At 40.0% G+C, this 18,980-nt stretch overlaps 1 protein-coding gene and 1 long non-coding RNA gene across 3 annotated transcripts in view; one reads left to right on the top strand and one right to left on the bottom strand.

The window, feature by feature from the left end:
- The window catches only part of LOC147643420 (uncharacterized), a 123,184-nt gene that overhangs the window by 27,192 nt on the left and 77,012 nt on the right, over window positions 1-18,980 (bottom strand). The gene's annotated exons all lie outside the window — the stretch shown is intronic.
- Window positions 15,358-18,923, top strand: odd (odd skipped). The gene is made up of 2 exons (XM_020950667.2): window positions 15,358-16,612; window positions 16,906-18,923. The coding sequence occupies exons 1-2, from the start codon at window positions 16,540-16,542 to the stop codon at window positions 18,075-18,077; spliced, it is 1,245 nt and encodes a 414-aa protein (XP_020806326.2). The 5' UTR covers window positions 15,358-16,539; the 3' UTR covers window positions 18,078-18,923.

Raw genomic sequence — 18,980 nt, 5'->3', positions numbered from 1 at the left:
AGGCATGTAGGAAAAATTATACATTTTTGACAGTTTTTTCAAATTTTTATAAGGGGTTACATCGTTAAAATTGACAAAAATGTTCTTTTTTTACATTTTAAATGAAGTATGCAGATTCATTATACTAATAAAAACTTGCATGGGACAGCTTTCCGAATTGTATTTAATGAATTTTTAGCATAGTTATGATATTTTTAAACTTTGATTTGTTAAAAAAAAATTATTATGTAAAATAATCCCTTATCTAATGTGACAATTAAATATTATAAATAAATACTTTGGCTTATTTCAGAAACTAAAAATATTTATTTAATTGCAGTTCAACAGCTTTTTGATAAATGCTGCCATTAATCTTTGCTATTAAAATATATCCCAAGGCACAGAGGCACTGGCACATTTCTATCTGGGAATCAAGTCAAGTGTGAACTATATGTTGAGTAGAATGTCTAGGCCCCGAAAGGGCCTCAAGATATTCGATTGCACAAAATTGAATTGAGATGGCGATCCAGAAACACGCCCTCAAAACACAACGATAATGGACAGTAGTTAGCGTTAATTGAACCGCAAGCGATGTGGAGCGATGATAATAAATGTAATTGCCAGTCGGAGAGTGCAGCATTGCATCCATCTACAGCGGACAGTTACAGATACAGATACAGTTACTTGGGGCGGTGCCTACAGATACAAATACAGAGATGCAGCTACAGATACATTTGGCAGCTGCTGCAGCTGGGCTGCCTCTGTCAAGTGCACTTTGCACTTTGAGCTGCGGTCGACTGTGTTTTTGGGTTTAGATTTTGGACTGGGACTGGGTCTTGGGTCTGCACTGGGTCCTGCTTTGGCCAAATCCAGCTGACATGGCCACAAAGATTAGGGGTGATGAAGTGTGCCTGCCCTGCCCAGAAATGCACTCACAGAAATAATAGGAATATTTGAATATAACAAATACTAAATACTCAACTACTAAATCTAGAGTCAAGATAAAACCTAGCAAAGATCTTTGTGATAGTATCTTATAAACAATTTTGAACATCTTCATTTGCCGATTTCTTTTGCAGAACTCTATGTAGATGTCATGTGAAAATCCTTATGTAATAAAATTTCAGAATAAAAACGTTCAAGTGGAACTAAAATCAAAAGAGTTTCAAAATGATTGCCTTTGGCATTAAATAGATTGGAGTCGCAGCAGCCGCAGCTCGATGATGGCTCGTTAGGCGTCTGCAATCCGCATTCACATTCCCAGCCACTTCCCCTCGAGGGAAAGGGCCATGGAATGATGGTTGGGGGGAACCTCTCTCGAGTGGTAGAAGGTGGCAGTGGGAGTGGGCGTTTGTGGCAACAACGACCCACTTCCCAGGCCTTCACCGCCGATGCCGATTGGCTCCGGCAGGCAAACCATACAGCACACAACACTCTCGATAATAGCCAGTTAAAGGCTAAGTGTTTTCTTGCTAAGTGTGTTCCTCTTTTCGATCGATAAAAAACGTAAGTGTAAAATCCAACAAAAAAACAATTAAAAGCAAACGATAAGGAGGTGCCCATGGGAGTAATTATGCCGCCTGATGACGCTGCTCTGGTTCTGGTGGGTCTCTCGATCGGTAGTTTCGTAGCGACTTGACGCCCCCATTATAAACTCCAGATTGCCGATATTGTTCCATTCAAAATGGGTTGAGTGAGCACTCTCTTGGGGTTTGGGGATTGCAATATCGGAGGTCAAATACACATGGGAAACGCCCCTGCTTCACTCTAGGCACTTCTGGTTTTGCCTTATCGGAAGCTGAAGCTGGGTTCTGGTTAGGATTCGGTTTTCGAAAGGCTTGGCTATTCTGAAATCTGGCCTAGCTCCCTAAAGTCTACTTGGCGGATTTCTATAGCCTCGAGCCTTAGAGATTTCCTTGTTGATTTGCACATTACTTAGAAAGTTATTCTACTGCCTTGTCTAAAATATTCTTAACACTTAAAGAATAATAACTATAAAGAAGAAACAAAAGGTTCTATATAGTTTGAGCATTTTCCAGAATTGACACGTTCTTTACGAGTCCTATATTTACTTTCCACTAAAACCAGCTTACGTCAGAGTCCCCTGTTCTTCTCTGGAGATTTTTAATACCCCCAAAAGAATTTGCGATCCCCGACCGCCTGCTCTTGTGACGCAATTCAGAAAACACGCGTCCGCCGCCATTGTCTCCCCGGTTTAATGGAGGTCCCATTTTTATGTGTCCTCTCCGCAGGACTTAATTAGAGCGAGCTGTTTGCACAGATTTCAGCATTTCCGCAGTTATGATCCAATTTGCTTCGTTTAAGGACACACGCCCCAGCTCATTTGTGTTTGGCCATTTGCCAGGCTGTTTACTTCGATTGTCGCCTAAGCATCGATGGACGGGATTAGTAGGCAATCGAAGGAGGGCAGGACATTTGGCAGGACAGCATCATTGGAGGCGAACACACAAAGGACATGTGTGCCCAGCGGGGGCTGCTGGGTTTGTCGTCCAGCAGACAGCTGCCAAGGGATTGAGATTGCAAAACAGGGAACCCGGGAGTAGGACCGGACCTACTGGGGGACCCAATGGTGATCCAATTAACGTCCCAGTGTCTGGACAAAGGCAAACAAAGGACACTGAGAGAAATACATTATATAAAATAAAAGAAGAAACCATATTTTGATTCCAATTTTCTATTAATTGAATAATTATTAAAATAATTTTACTTAGAGTAGACTTTTAACTCTGAGATCTATGCTCTAAGATGTACAGAAAGTCACTCAATAAATCCCTTAAATTTAGAAATACTTTATATATAGTAAGGAGCATCTTTTGTATAACATTAGCAACCTATCTAGAGTCTTATCTTTCTGCTATACTATTTTTTCGAGTGCCTTTTTCTTACCCTACTTTACGAGTCAGCCCAACTCGTGCCCCTGGACAATGACGGGTAGCTATCTGCTGAACGGAGGACTTTGGGAGTGACTGAGGAGGATTGACAGACGTTAACTAGCCCGGCGTTGGCAAATCTCCAAGTCCAAGTGCGAAATGCAGTTGCAGTGGCTTTGGTCACTTGGTCACTATTGGAGCTGCAGTTTCCTGTCAACTTACCCCCTTCGAGTGCCGAAACCCCAAGGGGCGCATTAAGGCTAGCACGAGCTACTTGAATTTGGGTTTTGCAGCCTAGGCTACTCAAGGGGTTTTTTCACTGATACAGCAGATAGTCGATAGCTTATCTCGGAGGAGGGTGCCTCCTTCTCCTACTCTTGGAACTGAAGGAGCGAGCTCTTCGATGAGCCTAAGCCCAGTGACAAACATGCGTTTTGCCATGTCGGACGGGAGCTTAACGGCAACTTGTTCGATTATTTTTGAAGGGCTAAGATTGCAGCTGGTTCTATCTGAATTCTTAACAATACAGACTGCTTCTTTACTGGGAAATCAAAGTTATGCACTAATAGATTGGGAAAAGTCAAGTGCTGATAGGGGGATAGGTAGAGATAATTTAAAACAAGGAAGTTGGCATGCATTTTAAATTGTTAATTTATACCCTTGCAAGGGTATTATAATTCCATTCAGAAGCTTGTAACGCTGTGAAGGAATCTTTTCCGACCCTATAAATCATATATATTCTTGATCAGCATAAAACGCCGCGTCGAAAAAGCCATGTCCGGCTAAAATTTAATTTTCTCTAAATTTTGAAAATTTTGTAAGGGGTTACATCGTTAAAATTGTCAAAAAATTGACAAAAAAACTTAATTTTTTTAAATTTGAAATTGAGTATGCAGATTTATAAACCGAATAAAAACAAAGATAGGAACGATTTCCAAATGAAAATTAATGAATTTTTGGCCTAGTTATGAGCATTTTAAGCTTGATTTTGTAGAACAAATTTTTAAATATAAGTTTGTTTAAATATAGAATATTTTGAGCTTGTTATTAATTGATATAAGATTTAATTCTATAAATAAATGGCATACTGCAAGGCTATATAAACTAAAAATTATTTTATAAGATTACATTATTATATTATAATTATGGGTATTAATAAAAGTTGTAGGTTTAAATTTTTTCTATTTTATGTGTTAGTATTTGTAGATTTTGTAAATATTATTTACTGAAGTAAAAGTTAAATATTTATATGTATTCTGATTTCTTTGGTTCCAAGTGATTAAAATTGCTTACGCATAAAGAGTCACATAGGCTTTTTTTCGACTTTTTAAAGGGTTTAACTTGTTGCTCAATTAAATGTATATGTTATACATTTAACTAAAATAAAAAAAGTAATGTGGGCCAGCTAAAATTAAGGCAAATATCCAATATAGTATTCCCTTTTCCTTCCACTTGCTCTGCTCTGCCAAGTGTGCCAACTCATATTCCCTTGAATCCACAAATGTTTGTTAACTACTTGATTCCGGATACCGGATTCGGGATCGCTGGCGTGCGCCTCCTTGAAGCGGAGGAGGTGGGATATCCACAAGGAAAGCCGGAAAAAGGAGCGGCGTGCGCGCAGTGCAAACAAAAAGGGAGAAAAGTCGCGCGCGGGATTCAAGGATCGAAAGGAAATCGAGAGGCAGAATAGGATCAAGCGAGGGAAGTAGACATGTTTTACACGTAAATAACGATGACAAAAAGGCCAATAAAAACAGGCAAAAGGGCAGGGAGTGAAGGTCTAAAAATTGGCATAAACAGGAGTTTTATGTTTGTCCTTCTGCTGCCCAAAAGACACACTCGTGTATCTCAGAGTTTTTGCCTGTATCTACGCCCGCCCTCCTCCTTCCACGCGACGCGTTTTATGATCAACGTTCGTGGAATTTATTCAATTGATACGAAAATTGCTGCAATATAAATGCAGTGCTGCCGATCGGATCGAAGGGTACTCCGCTCCGATCCGCTCATCTCCTCTACCGGCACTGGGCCATAAAGCCAGCTCACATATATATATAGTAAAGATATAGGAGAGATATAGCTTCAGGGACGCGTGGCGAAATGCCTGGCAATTTGTCAGGACAAAAGTCAGGCTTGAAGGTTGAGAAATCGAACAGAGAGAGACGACCCAATGATGTTGCAATTATTGAACCTTCTGTATTTTCAAATTTCCATCATTAATAACACAGGCGGGGCACCAAGGTTGGTCCATTGGCCCATGGACGTAGCGGACTTGCTGCTGTGACCATTAGCGAGTTTCGGCGGAATACGCGTGAATATTTTCCCCGAGTTTTGTGGCTCTAACAATGGCCTCGGACATCGAGCGCATCAATTGAAGGTGAACTCAGAGGCAAAGCCAGAGCCAGAGAAGCAGGGGTGCCCATTTTTAGGAATGCCAATGGAAACGCCGCAGGTAACCCTGCCTGCCTCTGCCTCATCCTCATCCTCATTCTCCTGGCAACCCTGGCATCGCGAGGCAAACTCAAGAAACCCCGTGGAACTTGGCCCAAACTCAACCTGGACATTAACGGTCCCAGCGAGGAGCCGGTGCTAGCATAAAGATCGCCCATAATTATTCATCTTGGGTGGGGATTTCTTCTCTTCCTAGAGAGCAAACTGAAACTTCTTCGCCTTGGAATCGAGGACCACTCGCTGTGTTTGTCAACGCAGATGCTAATCACAACATTAGTCGCCGAGATTCCACTTCAGGATCAGGATCAGGACCAGAACTCTGATGGTTATGTTGGTCTAACCTCGACGACGATGGTTGACCTTCAGCCTGGGCGTATAATTGCAATTGGATGGTACTCCCCGGGTATGTCTTCACTCCGATGAAGCTGTCCCCGGTGTATTTGCCAAACAGATAATTATTTGTAACTAGTTAGCAGCAGGATCTGTAGGATAACCTGCTGAAAAGTAATCTATAGCAGGATGAGGAGGATACTTGTGCGTGTGGTCCAAGGTGACGGAGCGGGCAAATCTGGGGTTAACCGTAAAACGAAGATCCTTTAGTTTGGTCAACTTAATGGAGCAATTAGACAAGGAGTTTCAGGGAGAACAAAATTAAGACATTACTAAAGAAAAGGAAAAGAAACAGTATTTAAAAACAAGAGTTTAAATATTTATAATCAATTTAAAAGTGTTTCTAAATCTATAAATTTGTGGGTAAGGAGTGCCTGCAGTTTCTTGGTTACTTAACTTACTAAAACCTCTTTAAAAGCCTTTCAGCTCTTCCTCTTAGTTTCTATTTTAACGATCTCTCCCGAGAAATCAATATCTGCGATATCTGAAACTGCAGCAACTTTAGTGCCTTCCTTGTTTTGTGACATACAAAAAAATCTAAAGAAAAACAACCACAAGAGGCTGTCAAAACGTAGCCAAGTAATCCCAAAACAAATCCCATTCGGATGATAAGAAGTGTGTGGTTCGGTAGTGGACACTCTGGGAGGAGGACTACTCCTCTAACTGGAACTCCACGGGGCTCCCACTCGAGTGTGGTGCAACTATTTACTACCGTTTTCGAGTATTTTTCAAGTCTCTAGATTCCCCGAACCGGGCATTAAGGCTTAAGTAGTCGTAAAAACTACTGCGAAATCAGGCAATACTCCCCCCGAAAAAAAAAGAAACACTCGAGATGCAAATGGAAGTGGGAAATGCGATTATGGACCACACGCACACCCACGAGAGAGTCACTTTGACCAATAAATACCAATGTGATTTCCTCAGCCAAATACTTAGTAGGAAATATAGTTTGTTGAATGGAGGAATGTAGTCTGTGTGCCTCAAAGTCTCTGCCAGATGAATATTATGTCGACAATTAGTCTCAGGGAAAATGTAAACAAACTGTGGAGTTGGAGTTGAGTTTTGGAGTAAAGTGGAAGAGTTTTTCCAGAAAATTGTTATCGGCCACGGATTCCTGTGGGTTCGGATTACGCTTGAGGAAAATGTATCGAACTCGAGATCTGCTTTCTCTGCTTTGAAGACCGCTTGGAGTATCGTAATTTATGAATAGCGCCGCACTGTAAACACTGCACAGGGAAAAATCTGAACAGTTTTTTAGTTGTTAGATACTTCTTTAATATCATCGCTTTTATACTTTTAAATAATAAAAAAATATTATTCTGAAAGTACTTTCTCGACAACAACAATTTTTGAAAACCCAATAACTAAGCCAAAAAAACATTAATTTTAATTCGGAAAGCGGTTCTATGCTAGTTTTTTATCCCTTAACAAATCTGCATACTCAATTTAAAATTATAATAAATTCAAAATTTTCTCCATTTTTGACAATTTTAACGATGTAACCCCTTATAAAATTTTCAAAATTTTGAAAAAAATAAATTTTGATCAAACATAGCTAGATTGATTTGTCTGTCGATGCTGATCAAGAATATATATGATTTATAGGGTCGGAAATGATTCCAAACTTCTGACTAGTATTATTTATTATTATTTTTTTTTATGACAATTTGTTCAACAAATCAAAGTTTAAAAATCTCATAACTAAGCCAAAAGAGTTTTAATTTTAATTTGGAGCGCTGCCCCATGCAAGTTTTTATTAGGCTAATAAATCTGCATACTTCATTTAAAATTAAAATTTTTGCCAATTTTTGGCAATTTTAACGATGTAACAACCACTTATAAAAATTAAAAAAAAATTGCCAAAAATTTATATTTTTTCCTACATGCCTAGAAAGATGCGCCTGTTGATGCTGATCAAGAATATGTATGATTTATAGGGTCTGAAATGAGTCCTTTATTGCATCACAAACTTCTACTATCGTGCAGGGGTATACAAATACTATTTAATTCTACAATTAATATTCATCGTATGGGGCCTCTACTATATTATTTTATATATTTTATATATTTGTTTCCTATATTTTTCTTTCTCTGTTCCCCTAATAACCGAATCGAAATAACCAACATTGCATGTAATAGGAGCAAACAAACACTTGACACTCCCGCAAGTGGCGCTGAAGGATCGGTGGTAAACGTATACAATGTCCTGTATCTGGGATCATTTTGGCGTGGAGCCCTGCCCCTAGATCTCTGGCTCTCCACTCTCCCTCCCTTAGAACCTAGTTTTTTGTGGGTCGCACATGTTTTGCCATCATAAATCACATAATGTTATGGGTGCGACATTTCGTGTCGTCCGAAAAACGCACATTTTCACACTTTTCGTCGCCTACGTAATTTGAATACTTTACGAGGGACAAGAGAGATCCCCGAGCGCTGATCTTCCTTGGAAATTGTCCGAACTGAACCCTTGGGCGCACATTATTAATTACCGCCTTGTCTTGGATTACGTTTCCCCCGGGGGATGATGTGGGGTGTTGTTTTGTGGATGGTCACCTATGGAGCCCTAGATCAAAGGTCCCTCTATCGATACATTTTCTCCCTTCATTAATATTTTCCGTAATTAGACGTGAGCTCAAAGCGTGAACACGCTCCACAGGTGTTTTCTTTCTTCTTTATATATTATTTTGTTAATTGAAAAGTGCCGGGGTCTCAGATCTCAATACCTTAAGTGAAACCATTCATGCCAATTCAATTAGTCCTACAAGTTGATCCCCAGCTGATCTCCAGGTTGATCCCCAGGTTGATCCGCGGGCTGATCTTTAGCAATTCCATTATTAATTAATCAAAGCATCGTTTTCGAAAGGAAGGCGGAAAGTCAAAAGCGCGCGCCCTTAACCCTTGGTGGTCTTGAAGGGAAAAGGGAAGCAAATTGTAGTGTGTAGGAAATTTCATTAAATTTAATTGTAAACTATTCTTTATTACGCCTCAAACTTTGGTGAGATTTGAGAGGAATATTATGATTGAAGTAGATTAAGTTTCACTAGCAAATGTATTTGTAGCTTAATTCATTTGTATTTATTTTGGGTGCAAATTAAAAAAAAAAGAAAACTTGAGCAGGCTCTGGAAATCTTGATTTATATTGTAGAGAGTATTTTAAAGAATTTTCCATCCAATTTAAAATCCTCAAAAAGCAATAACATCTCTGCTTACATCAAACCACTTTCCTTTTACAATACGTAAGAACATTATAACCAGAAAGAGCAAATAAATAAAATATTTGCTTGCAAATGAAAAAAATTGAAAGAAAATGATTCAAAAACATTGTCTTCCTGAGATTTTCCAAGCATTTAAATTCTCACATTTCCCTTGGAAATTATAGCCTTACATCAAACTCAATGTAAGAAAGGATTCCTGCGTTACGAATCTTATTCCTTCAATTTACATCAACCCACCTTCCTTTTGCAGTCACACTTATCTCTCCCCCAATGGGTTAAACTCCCGTCCAAGCATTTTGATTGGCGGTTGTCGGATTACTTTGGGGGCTGCCGCCGCCATGAAAAGCCCAACCACCGAACTGCCGGATAAGTTAAACCACCATTCCACACTGCCCACCGCCACCTCCACCTCCACCTCCACTTACATTTCCACTTCCCAACCACCGAACCGGGCTCGGTCCGCCATATTGCTAAATCACAAACGCAAATAAAGCATAAAAAGGGAAAATAAATGGGAAAAAAACAGTAAAGAGAAGAGAAACAGCCGGCGAAATATGAAAGTCGACCGATGTTTATGACAAGCGCGGCGGCTAAAATCAAAGTCAATGCCTGGCTTGGTCACCAGAGTCACCAGAGTCTTCTCCGCGCTCTCTCTCTCTCCCTCTGTCTCTCAATATCGTCGTAAAGGTGTAGTGCCGTTTTATATATTTTATTATTAGATTTTTTTTTTCTACCAACTCATCCTGTTTTTGCGACATTTTCGTGGTCTCTTATCAAAAAAAAAAAGAAAAATGCGGGTTGGCTCCGTTTTATAGCCACGCCGCGTAGAGTAAATAGCGCCGCCGTCGTCTGTACTAAATGCTGATGATTATGATAATAATAATGATAATAATGATGATGATGGTGGGGGAGTGGTGGCTGATAAGCCCAGGTGAACGGCAAGGCCTCCTCCCCCCGGGGTGTGTGAGGTGTTTTAAGGTAGCTGGCATAGCACCAGTGAGGCGTAGATATTGATTTTTTAGGGGGAGGAGCCAGCACAGTGAGTCATTACTTTAAAGAAACTCCCTAATAGTAAGTCAAGGAAGCTCAATGTTAAAGGGCTTGGAAAATATATATAAAATATTACAGAAAATAATACAGAATACATTTATTTATTTTTATATTCAAATGTAGATTTTAAGGAGAATAGGGATTTAAAATCTGTCAAATTTAGTATAAGAACAAGGATTGTATTAAGGTTCTAAATGTTTGCTTTCAAAAATATATATTCCTTAAACTGAGATATTAATGATTTATCAAGGAAAACGAAACGTATTCAAATAATATTCAAATAAATTCACCTCTTTAATTCTCTTCCTATAGTTATAGTTAGTAATGTTAAGATTTCAAGAAAGGTTACTATTTACCAAACAATGTTATGTTTGCTTTATTTTTAAAGGTAAGTTCAAAATAGATGCTGGAAATACCTACTTAACTTTGAAATTGAATACTTTTAGAATCCAAATTTAAATATAAACAAACTTAATACCCTCTCAAAACCTAAATATCCTTTTTAAAACATTTACCTTATAAATCATATTTACTCTCTTTATAAACTACACTTTCATCTTCACCTGCAGCTTGAGGTAACTTCAGAGACAACCCGTTTAGGAGAAAACCCTCTGTGGCTCTGCCTCTGAAAGGATTAATCTAATTATTTTGGCAAATATAGAGAGCAATCCTTTCCTCGGGGAAGGTGTAACCCTTAAACCTTAAACCCTTTTGCCTCGCCAGGTTGCTGTTATGGGGGGAGTTGCCTCTCGCTGCACTAATATGACCAAAGAAGTCAACTTCCCAGGGATCAATCTAATTATTTTAGCAAATACAAGGCGGCATCGACAACCCTTCTGCGGACTAAATCCTTTCTGGATTCGCTACACTAGGCATTTTCGAAGAGTCTAAATCCGAGATGCAGTGACTCCTTTCCAAGAGACAAGGCCACAAATGTAGCGAGGCAACGAAGGATTACTAATCCTTGGGCTACTCCTTTTGTTCGCGTTCCGTTTTCCAGGTACAAGGTACGAGGCACGGCAATGGTCGTGCGTGAGGCCAAGGAAGATACATCTTGTATCTTGTATCTTTTTCTTTTGGGAAGGAGTAAAAGTGCGTCGCGCCCACCGCAATGCAAAAGACAATGGCTCAAAGTCCAGTTCAGAATGCAGAAAGGGGCAGCGTTTTTAGGGTTAGAAGTTCCAGGATCGCCTGCTCGGTTTTACGACACCCAAGACAATCCCAGAATTCGAACAACACTCGCACTCGCATTCGCACCCTTGGCTACCTGTATCTCTGCCCCTTTAATTACGCTAGTAAAGGGTACACCCCTTTTTTCGCTAGGGAAATATAGAAACAGAGATATATTTTGGTTGTGGCATGGGTTATGGGTTGTCCTTGGGCCGTGACAACAATTCGCGGAGTCGCGGTGGGCGTGACGCCTTTATGGTGTGTTTAGATACTTTTCGCAAGCAAATTCAAAAATCGCAACAATGCCGCATGCACCCGTCTTCTGAATAGCCTTGACTTCTGCAGAGATCTTTATTATAATGTCCATATTTTACCTAATTATCAATGCGAGAGCTCAAGGACTGCCCTGGCCGTGGAACAATTTTTGCCAAGTTTTTGGCGTTTTTCGCTACGGAAATATTGTATCTTGTCTTCTTGGAAGTACTTCTGAAATTGATTTTTTTTCCCCTAGCAGTTACTCTCTCTCTCTCTCTCTCTCTCTCTCGCTGTCGCTGTCTCTGTTTTTCAGTGTTTTTGCCATGAAATCGCAAATTGCCTTTGGGTTGAGCCTTGAACCAAGGCTCCTCCATCGCAAAATGCAATGCATGAGAAAATTTGTGCTGCTTGGTAACCCCTTCCATGAGGAATCCGAGAGCTATTATAGGAAATTGCTCCTAGAGATGGAACCAAATGGAAAATGGTGGCGGGAAATCCATAAAAAATGTATGTCGAGGGAAAAATCTTAAGGTTGCACTTGATTTTATGGGTATAAGAGGAGAAGAACATTTCTAAATTATTTTTTTCTGGAAGCTAAGTTCGGGAAAGCGGAATTTCTATATCTTAGCAGTGAAAATCTCTCAGAACTCTGTCAAAAATCAATTAATTTCAATTCAGAAATTAGTCCAATATTAGTTTTTATAAGTTTAACAAACTTTAAGTTTAACAAACTTTGGCAATTTTAACGATGTAACCCCTTGTTAAATTTCAAAAAAATTAAATATTGGCCGGACATAGCTAAACTACCTTGGCTTTCGATGCTGATCAAGAATATATATGATTTATAGGGTCGCAAACGACTCTTTCACATCTTTACAAGCTTTTGACTAAAATAATTAAAGGTGTTTCAAATATTTTATTTGTTATTTAACCGGATTTTCAAATAAACTAATCAAGTACTTAAAAATATATATGAAAGTGCGTTGCTATTATTATTTAAATGAATATTCTTATATTAAATATTCGTGAATTAAATTATTTATAAATAAAATAATAGGATTCGTGCTTATAAAAGGAGGCAGTAAAGAAATTAACATACCAACCTTGTAAAAAATTCAATAAAAATCTAGTATAATTATCAATTCTCCGAAAACGCAAACATCACCCGAAGAAGAATTTCCTGCAGTAGCTTGTTGATTGCAGTTCGATTTCTAGTAAAAATCAATAGATTTCCCTTAAATGTGAAGGTCAAAAATACTTGAAAATTCGCCTTAGTTTCCCTCAACAAAACGTAGTTTTTAGTGGAAAAACGAAAAGGCAACCTCTGGCATATGGCCCACTAAAAAGTCATTTTAACAATTATATTGCCTATGACTTTGACATTTTTCTGCTCTAAAAAATCTAATTTTATTCGTGGAAATAGCGAAAAAAATACCATAAAATATTTAAGACAAAGAAGCAACCAAAAAAAACATTGCTAAAAACCGGGTCAGAGACCAAGTGCCTCAGAGTCAAAAACCAAGGGTCTCCGTCTCAGTCTCCCATCTTCTGCGAAATGTCTTCTTCGAGGCAAAGTTTTTATGATGCCAAAGGAGCAACAACTAAGTAAGTTGTCATTTTTCGGTTTATGATGATGATTTTTGTATATATTTTTTCCGCTCTGCTCTCGTTGTTATATTTTTTACGCTCTACATTTTGACATTTTTGTAACGCGTACTCGCATTTTTTCTTCTATTTTCTATCTTTCGCTTAGCAGGATCCGAGGACACAATGGCAGGCTACTAATGTCGGCCAGCAGGGCCGAGGGTTTTTATAGTTTTTTATGGCTTTATGGTAGGAGGCAATGACTTCTTTATTGGTGCACCAGGAGAAGGAGGAGGAGGTCCAGGAAGAAGTTTTCAGGCATTTCCATCTTTTTATGGTCGAAGAATCTTTCCGTTTCCGTGAGTTTTAGCAGGAGGAGAGGATCGTATCGGATCAGATCCTGGTCTACATGCAAATATATACTCTCGGGTCGGGAACATGTGTGTATTTCCCCGTAATCCTTTTTCCAGCCATGTGTTGACAGCAATAATAATAATAATAATAATAATAATAATATTAGTACCAGCAAAGAGCAAGCAGGAAGTCAGTGCCATATATCACGGCTGGGAAATATTCGGTACCGGGTCTTTCATGTCTCCACTCTAGTCCACGTCCACACTCCATGCTTGTGTTTGTTGTTTATCTATTTATTTATTTATTTGCTTTCGTACACTTATGACATGATGTTAATTACCGGGGCAGGAGTACTGGAAGGGGTTCTACTTCACTTTGAAATGGAAAAGTTCGCCGACTGTTTGTCAGCTGTCAACAGCGGCGACAATTGGCCAAAACGCCAACCTCAGAGCCAGAGACTACAGAGAGAGTGAGTGGCTAAAGCTATCCGACTTTGAGTTCCCTTCCGATGTTTGAACGGATCAAAAATCCGAGAGTTATTTCCGGAGACACACGCGGCGGCGGCGTCGGCGGAGGAATAAAAAAAAACCCCGGCAGGATCAACGTCTTTGATCTTTTGGGAAAGTTTATGTTAAATTATTGTCTAAATATTGTTTAATTGGCTTTCGGGACGGCTTGTGACGAAGTGTGTCGCAATGGGCTTAGTCTTGGGACTTTCTCTCTCCAACAGAGTCCTTTGTATCCTTGTGATCCTTGGTAAAACCTGGTAAATCAATGGGAATGTTTCTTGTTTTGCCAACTCACAGGATTAGCCGCTTAGATCCATTGCGGAAATATGCTCGATGCGGCCAAGTCGACAAGTCAAAGTCATGGGAATGTACACAGGATTCGGAAGCAGGATAATGGGATTTCAATTTTACCTTTTTGCGAGGTATAAATGTATAGTTTCTTAAAGTGCGGAAAATCCAGGCTAAATCAGACAGGATTTAATTCCGGAAGTATGAATGTTGGCATGTGACTGGATCTAAAAATGGATTTTATTGTAAGGAAAGTCCAACCGGAAAATGTGGGAAAATTTAATAAATATTTACGAACCCTAGGAATTGTTTTGAAGGTCCGAAAATTTTCGGAATACATTTCTTAAATTTGTGTCAAATTTAATCACACATTTTAATAATGCTTTTAAGGAAATATTTAGCTCAGAACGATTCCCTACATTCCTAAAATTATTTTAAAATTTTACACTTTTTTAAAATACTTTAAAATGTGTCTTAATGTGATACAAAGAAGAAAACTACATTGGTTTTTAATATTTATTTTAATAGAATCCTTGATATTGGTAAATAATTATCGTTTACTCTATTATTTCCAACACATTTAATTTAATTATAGCTGAATTATTAAATTTTACACCATATTTTCAAGGTGTTAAAAAAAACTACCTCTAAAAAGGCACCTGCCAGCTCTATAATTCAGTTACAGTTTATTAAAAGATCAACCTTGTGAGTAGCATGAAGCATTTTCAATAGAAAAACTCGTTAAAGATGATCTGACAAGTGTGCCAGGTTGCACTTGAGTTTTAAAATTGTAAAAGTTATTAAATATTAAATAGAGAAACTAAAAACATTATCATTTAAACAGTTTACAGGTTAACAGCTTCAGACCCAAGTTTTCTTGTTTAAATGTCTAAATAGAATTCAATATCCAGTAGTCCTATAAATGTTTCAAACATTTCATATCTATTTCAAAGCATTCAATACTATTCTTTATGCAACAACGAAATTAAATTATTAATATATTGTTTTCAATTTCAATTTACTGCATAAATCAAATGAAACTGTTCAAAAAAAAAAAAACTCTATGGAATACAATAATACGACCATAAATATCTCATTAAAATGAAATAAATCTGCGACTTTTTATTAATGTAAAATATGGCTGGCATATCCTGCTAGGAAGCAACCCTTTTTAGCCAGGAAAGTCAATCGTTTCCCTCGTTCAATCTCCCACAAAATGGGAAAATTACAATTTTCCAGGCAAACGCTTTGAAGCGACTAATTGAATTGCCAGATTAAAGTGTAAAAAAAAATACTGATTTGCAATTGCAAATTAAAATTTAAGTGAAAACGAATCACAGGGCAGAGGGGAAGGAGTGGAGGAGAGAGATGCTGGCAAAGGGACAATAGATTACAATATCCTGGGGCGCAGGAGGACAGCAGGACAGCACACGATTCCGGGTGGAGAAGGCAGCTGTGCCAAGGGATATTGCATGTGGCACATGCGCCTGGGTGGGATTGGTCCAGGAGCACCATCACCAGCACCAGCAGAAGCAGCAGCAGCAGCAGGCGGCAGGCAGCAGCAACTTCGGCAGCAGCAGCAACTACGGCAGCAGCAACAGAGGCAACACCCGGGCAACACCAACAATATCCAAGGCTTCCGCTTGTTTACGGAAAAAGCCAAAAACCCAAAAGAGATACACAGCAACAGATACAGATACAGATACAATAGCAGCTCGAACGAACAGATACTGCTGTGAAGGCAACCAATCGCAGAGCTCCGTATGGCAGCAGGTAGGCGTGGACGTATCTGCCATTTCCAAGTGCGACAACCACCCCGTCGAAAAGGCCCAGCTGCCGTTGGTCCGGACCACGTTGCTCCTCTCCATACCACCATACCCCTCTCTCCTCTGCACTTCTCGGGCGGTTCACAAAAACGGGTCCGAGCGTCACCGGTTGCAGTCAGTTATTAACGAGCGCTACTCCCGGCAGCAACACAGCAGCAGCAGCAGCAGCAACAGCAGAAGCAGCAGCAGCAGCCACGTACCCTCAGCAGCACAAGTCACTCAAAAAAATACAGTGAGAGAGGGAGAGAGGGATATACCAAAGAAAGAGATAGACAGAGAAGAGAGACACACACACACATCATCGGTTTTCGACTCGTTTCTCCCCTGTGGTCGATATTTTCAACATTTTGAGTCGGAGAGCGGCCAACGGCAATCGAATTCAGTTTGTGTCGAGACGTTGTCGGTGGAACGTCGCAATCCATAAGAGCGCTACATCCCACAGATACAAATTTACGCAGATACGCAGATACAAGATACACAAGTGCCAAAGCAACCAAGTGCAGTTTTGACAAAGAAAATAGAAAAGATTATCATCTACCAAATATAACCAAAAATAAAAGAAAACCAGACAACAAGTGCAATGTCTTCCACATCGGCATCGCCCATCAGCAACATAACCGTGGACGACGAGCTCAACTTAAGCGGAGAACAAGGTGCGTTTTTCAACCAACAATATCTGTTAGATACTCAGGGAAAAAGATACGAACGAAAAAAAAGTGAACAAATACCGACGGCTAAATGGATTATTACTTTGGATTTTTGTGTAGTTTATAGCACAACTAAAATTAAATATCTTTCATGTTCTAAAAGCAATTTCATTGCAAAGTTTAATGCAAAATAATTATTTAACCACAAAATATCAGCCCAACAATCAGCTCAAAATATATTTAAACTTGGCTTTAAACACCCAACTAATTTGATATAATTTTCCTCTATTAATTTATAGACTTTGCTGAGGAGGATTTCATAGTGATCAAGGAGGAGCGCGAAACGAGTCTCTCCCCAATGCTAACGCCACCGCACACGCCCACCGAGGAGCCGCTGCGGCGAGTTCATCCTGCCATCAATGAGGAGGCGGTGGCCACCCAGTTGCATATGCGACACATGGCCCACTACCAGCAACAGCAGCAGCAGCAACAACAACAGCAGCAGCAGCAGCAACATCGCCTCTGGTTGCAAATGCAACAACAGCAGGCGCAGCAACAGCAACATCCGGCTCAGTATCCAGTTTATCCCGGCAGCCCCGCCGATCCCGTGGCAGTGCATCAACAACTGGTGAACCATTGGATCCGCAATGCAGCTCTCTACCAACAGCAGCAGCAGCAGCAGCAGCAGCAGCAACAACAACAGCACCCACACCACGGACACCATGGCCATCATCATGGACATCCCCATCATCCCCATCATCCACATCATCCTCATCATGTTCGTCCCTATCCCGCCGGTCTTCATGGTCTCCATGCCGCCGTAGTGGGTCGCCACTTTGGAGCAATGCCTGGCCTGAAGCTGAGTGGCTCCAGTGGAGCACCAAGTGGAGCGGGAACTGGCAGCAGTCGGCCAAAGAAGCAGTTCATCTGCAAATACTGCAACAGGCAGTTCACCAAGTCCTACAACCTCCTGATTCACGAGAGAACCCACACCGATGAGCGTCCCTACTCCTGCGACATCTGTGGCAAGGCTTTTCGGCGGCAGGATCACCTCCGGGATCACCGCTACATTCACTCCAAGGACAAGCCCTTCAAGTGCAGCGATTGCGGCAAGGGTTTCTGTCAGTCGCGAACTCTGGCCGTGCACAAGGTGACCCACTTGGAGGAGGGTCCCCACAAGTGCCCCATCTGCCAAAGGAGCTTCAATCAGAGGGCCAACCTGAAGAGTCACTTGCAGAGTCACAGCGAGCAGAGCACCAAGGAGATGGCTTCCACAGCCAGCAGTCACAATGTGCCAAGCCAGGCATTGAGCTCGCCTCAACCTGAGAACTTGGCACAACAGCATCTGCCCGTCCTGGATCTCTCCTCGTCCTCATCCACCTCCTCCTCCTCTGTCTCCGTCTCCGTCACCGTCTCCGAGAAGCCCAAGAGAATGCTGGGCTTCACCATTGACGAGATCATGAGCAGATAGATTGATAGGACAGCAACGAGACACAACACAACCTGGTTTCTGTTGATAGAGATTCAGAGAGAGAATCGACCGACGCCGCCAGGCATGGGAAATGCCTGGAATGGAAAACCGAGTCCAAAAGCTGGCCAAAGGTGGAAACCGCTAAAGCCTCGCCAGCAGCACAATGCGCAGCGCCCCAGTGAGCCGACGTAGAAGAAGCTGTAGTCAAACAGTCATCCTCCGTGCAATTGATCATTGCATTAAAAGAATAGAAGAAAAACTAAACGAATGCCAAAGTCCAAATAGCAGAGGGAAAACCCTGATGAAAATCCAGGGAGAAATGAAAGAAAGTATCCTACACAAGAAAGACAAACAACTAAACAAAAAAACAATTCCAAAACACACACAATTGTAAACTAAATAAAATCCTAAATATAATTGTAAACTATATATAATATTATTATTATTATTATTGTACCTTATAGTTTGTAAATGTTATGTTTCCATAGTTCAATCAAATCAAAACTACTGCTAATCCCAGACACACAAAACCTCAAGCCCAACTTGGTTATTGAAGAAAGACTGTTTTAATAATTATTGTATTTATATATTATTATACTTTAATAGTTGTAATAGATTACAATTACCCACATTTGAATAAATCAAATCAATCCAAGGATTGTTTAATGTTAAAAGAAACCCAGACAAAGTGTCATTGATTTAAAAGAAACCCTAGTGACTTGGCACAAAGATACAACGATCTCAAATATTGTCTTTAGTCTGTATATAATAGTTATGCCTATAAAATATATATACTGAAAACTATATCTAAATATATAAAATGGAAAAGTAATTTTCAAACTGAAATTAAATGTGAATATTGATTGGGAAATGGGATTTTTCATGAATATTTTTTATTCCTTA

The sequence above is a fragment of the Drosophila serrata genome, unplaced genomic scaffold (assembly GCF_035046125.1).
Source record: "Drosophila serrata isolate PLE 108 unplaced genomic scaffold, ASM3504612v1 contig_275, whole genome shotgun sequence".
NCBI classification, from domain to species: Eukaryota; Metazoa; Arthropoda; class Insecta; order Diptera; family Drosophilidae; genus Drosophila; species Drosophila serrata.
Note: the sequence above shows the minus strand (reverse complement) of the source record. Positions and strands in the feature narration are given on the sequence as shown.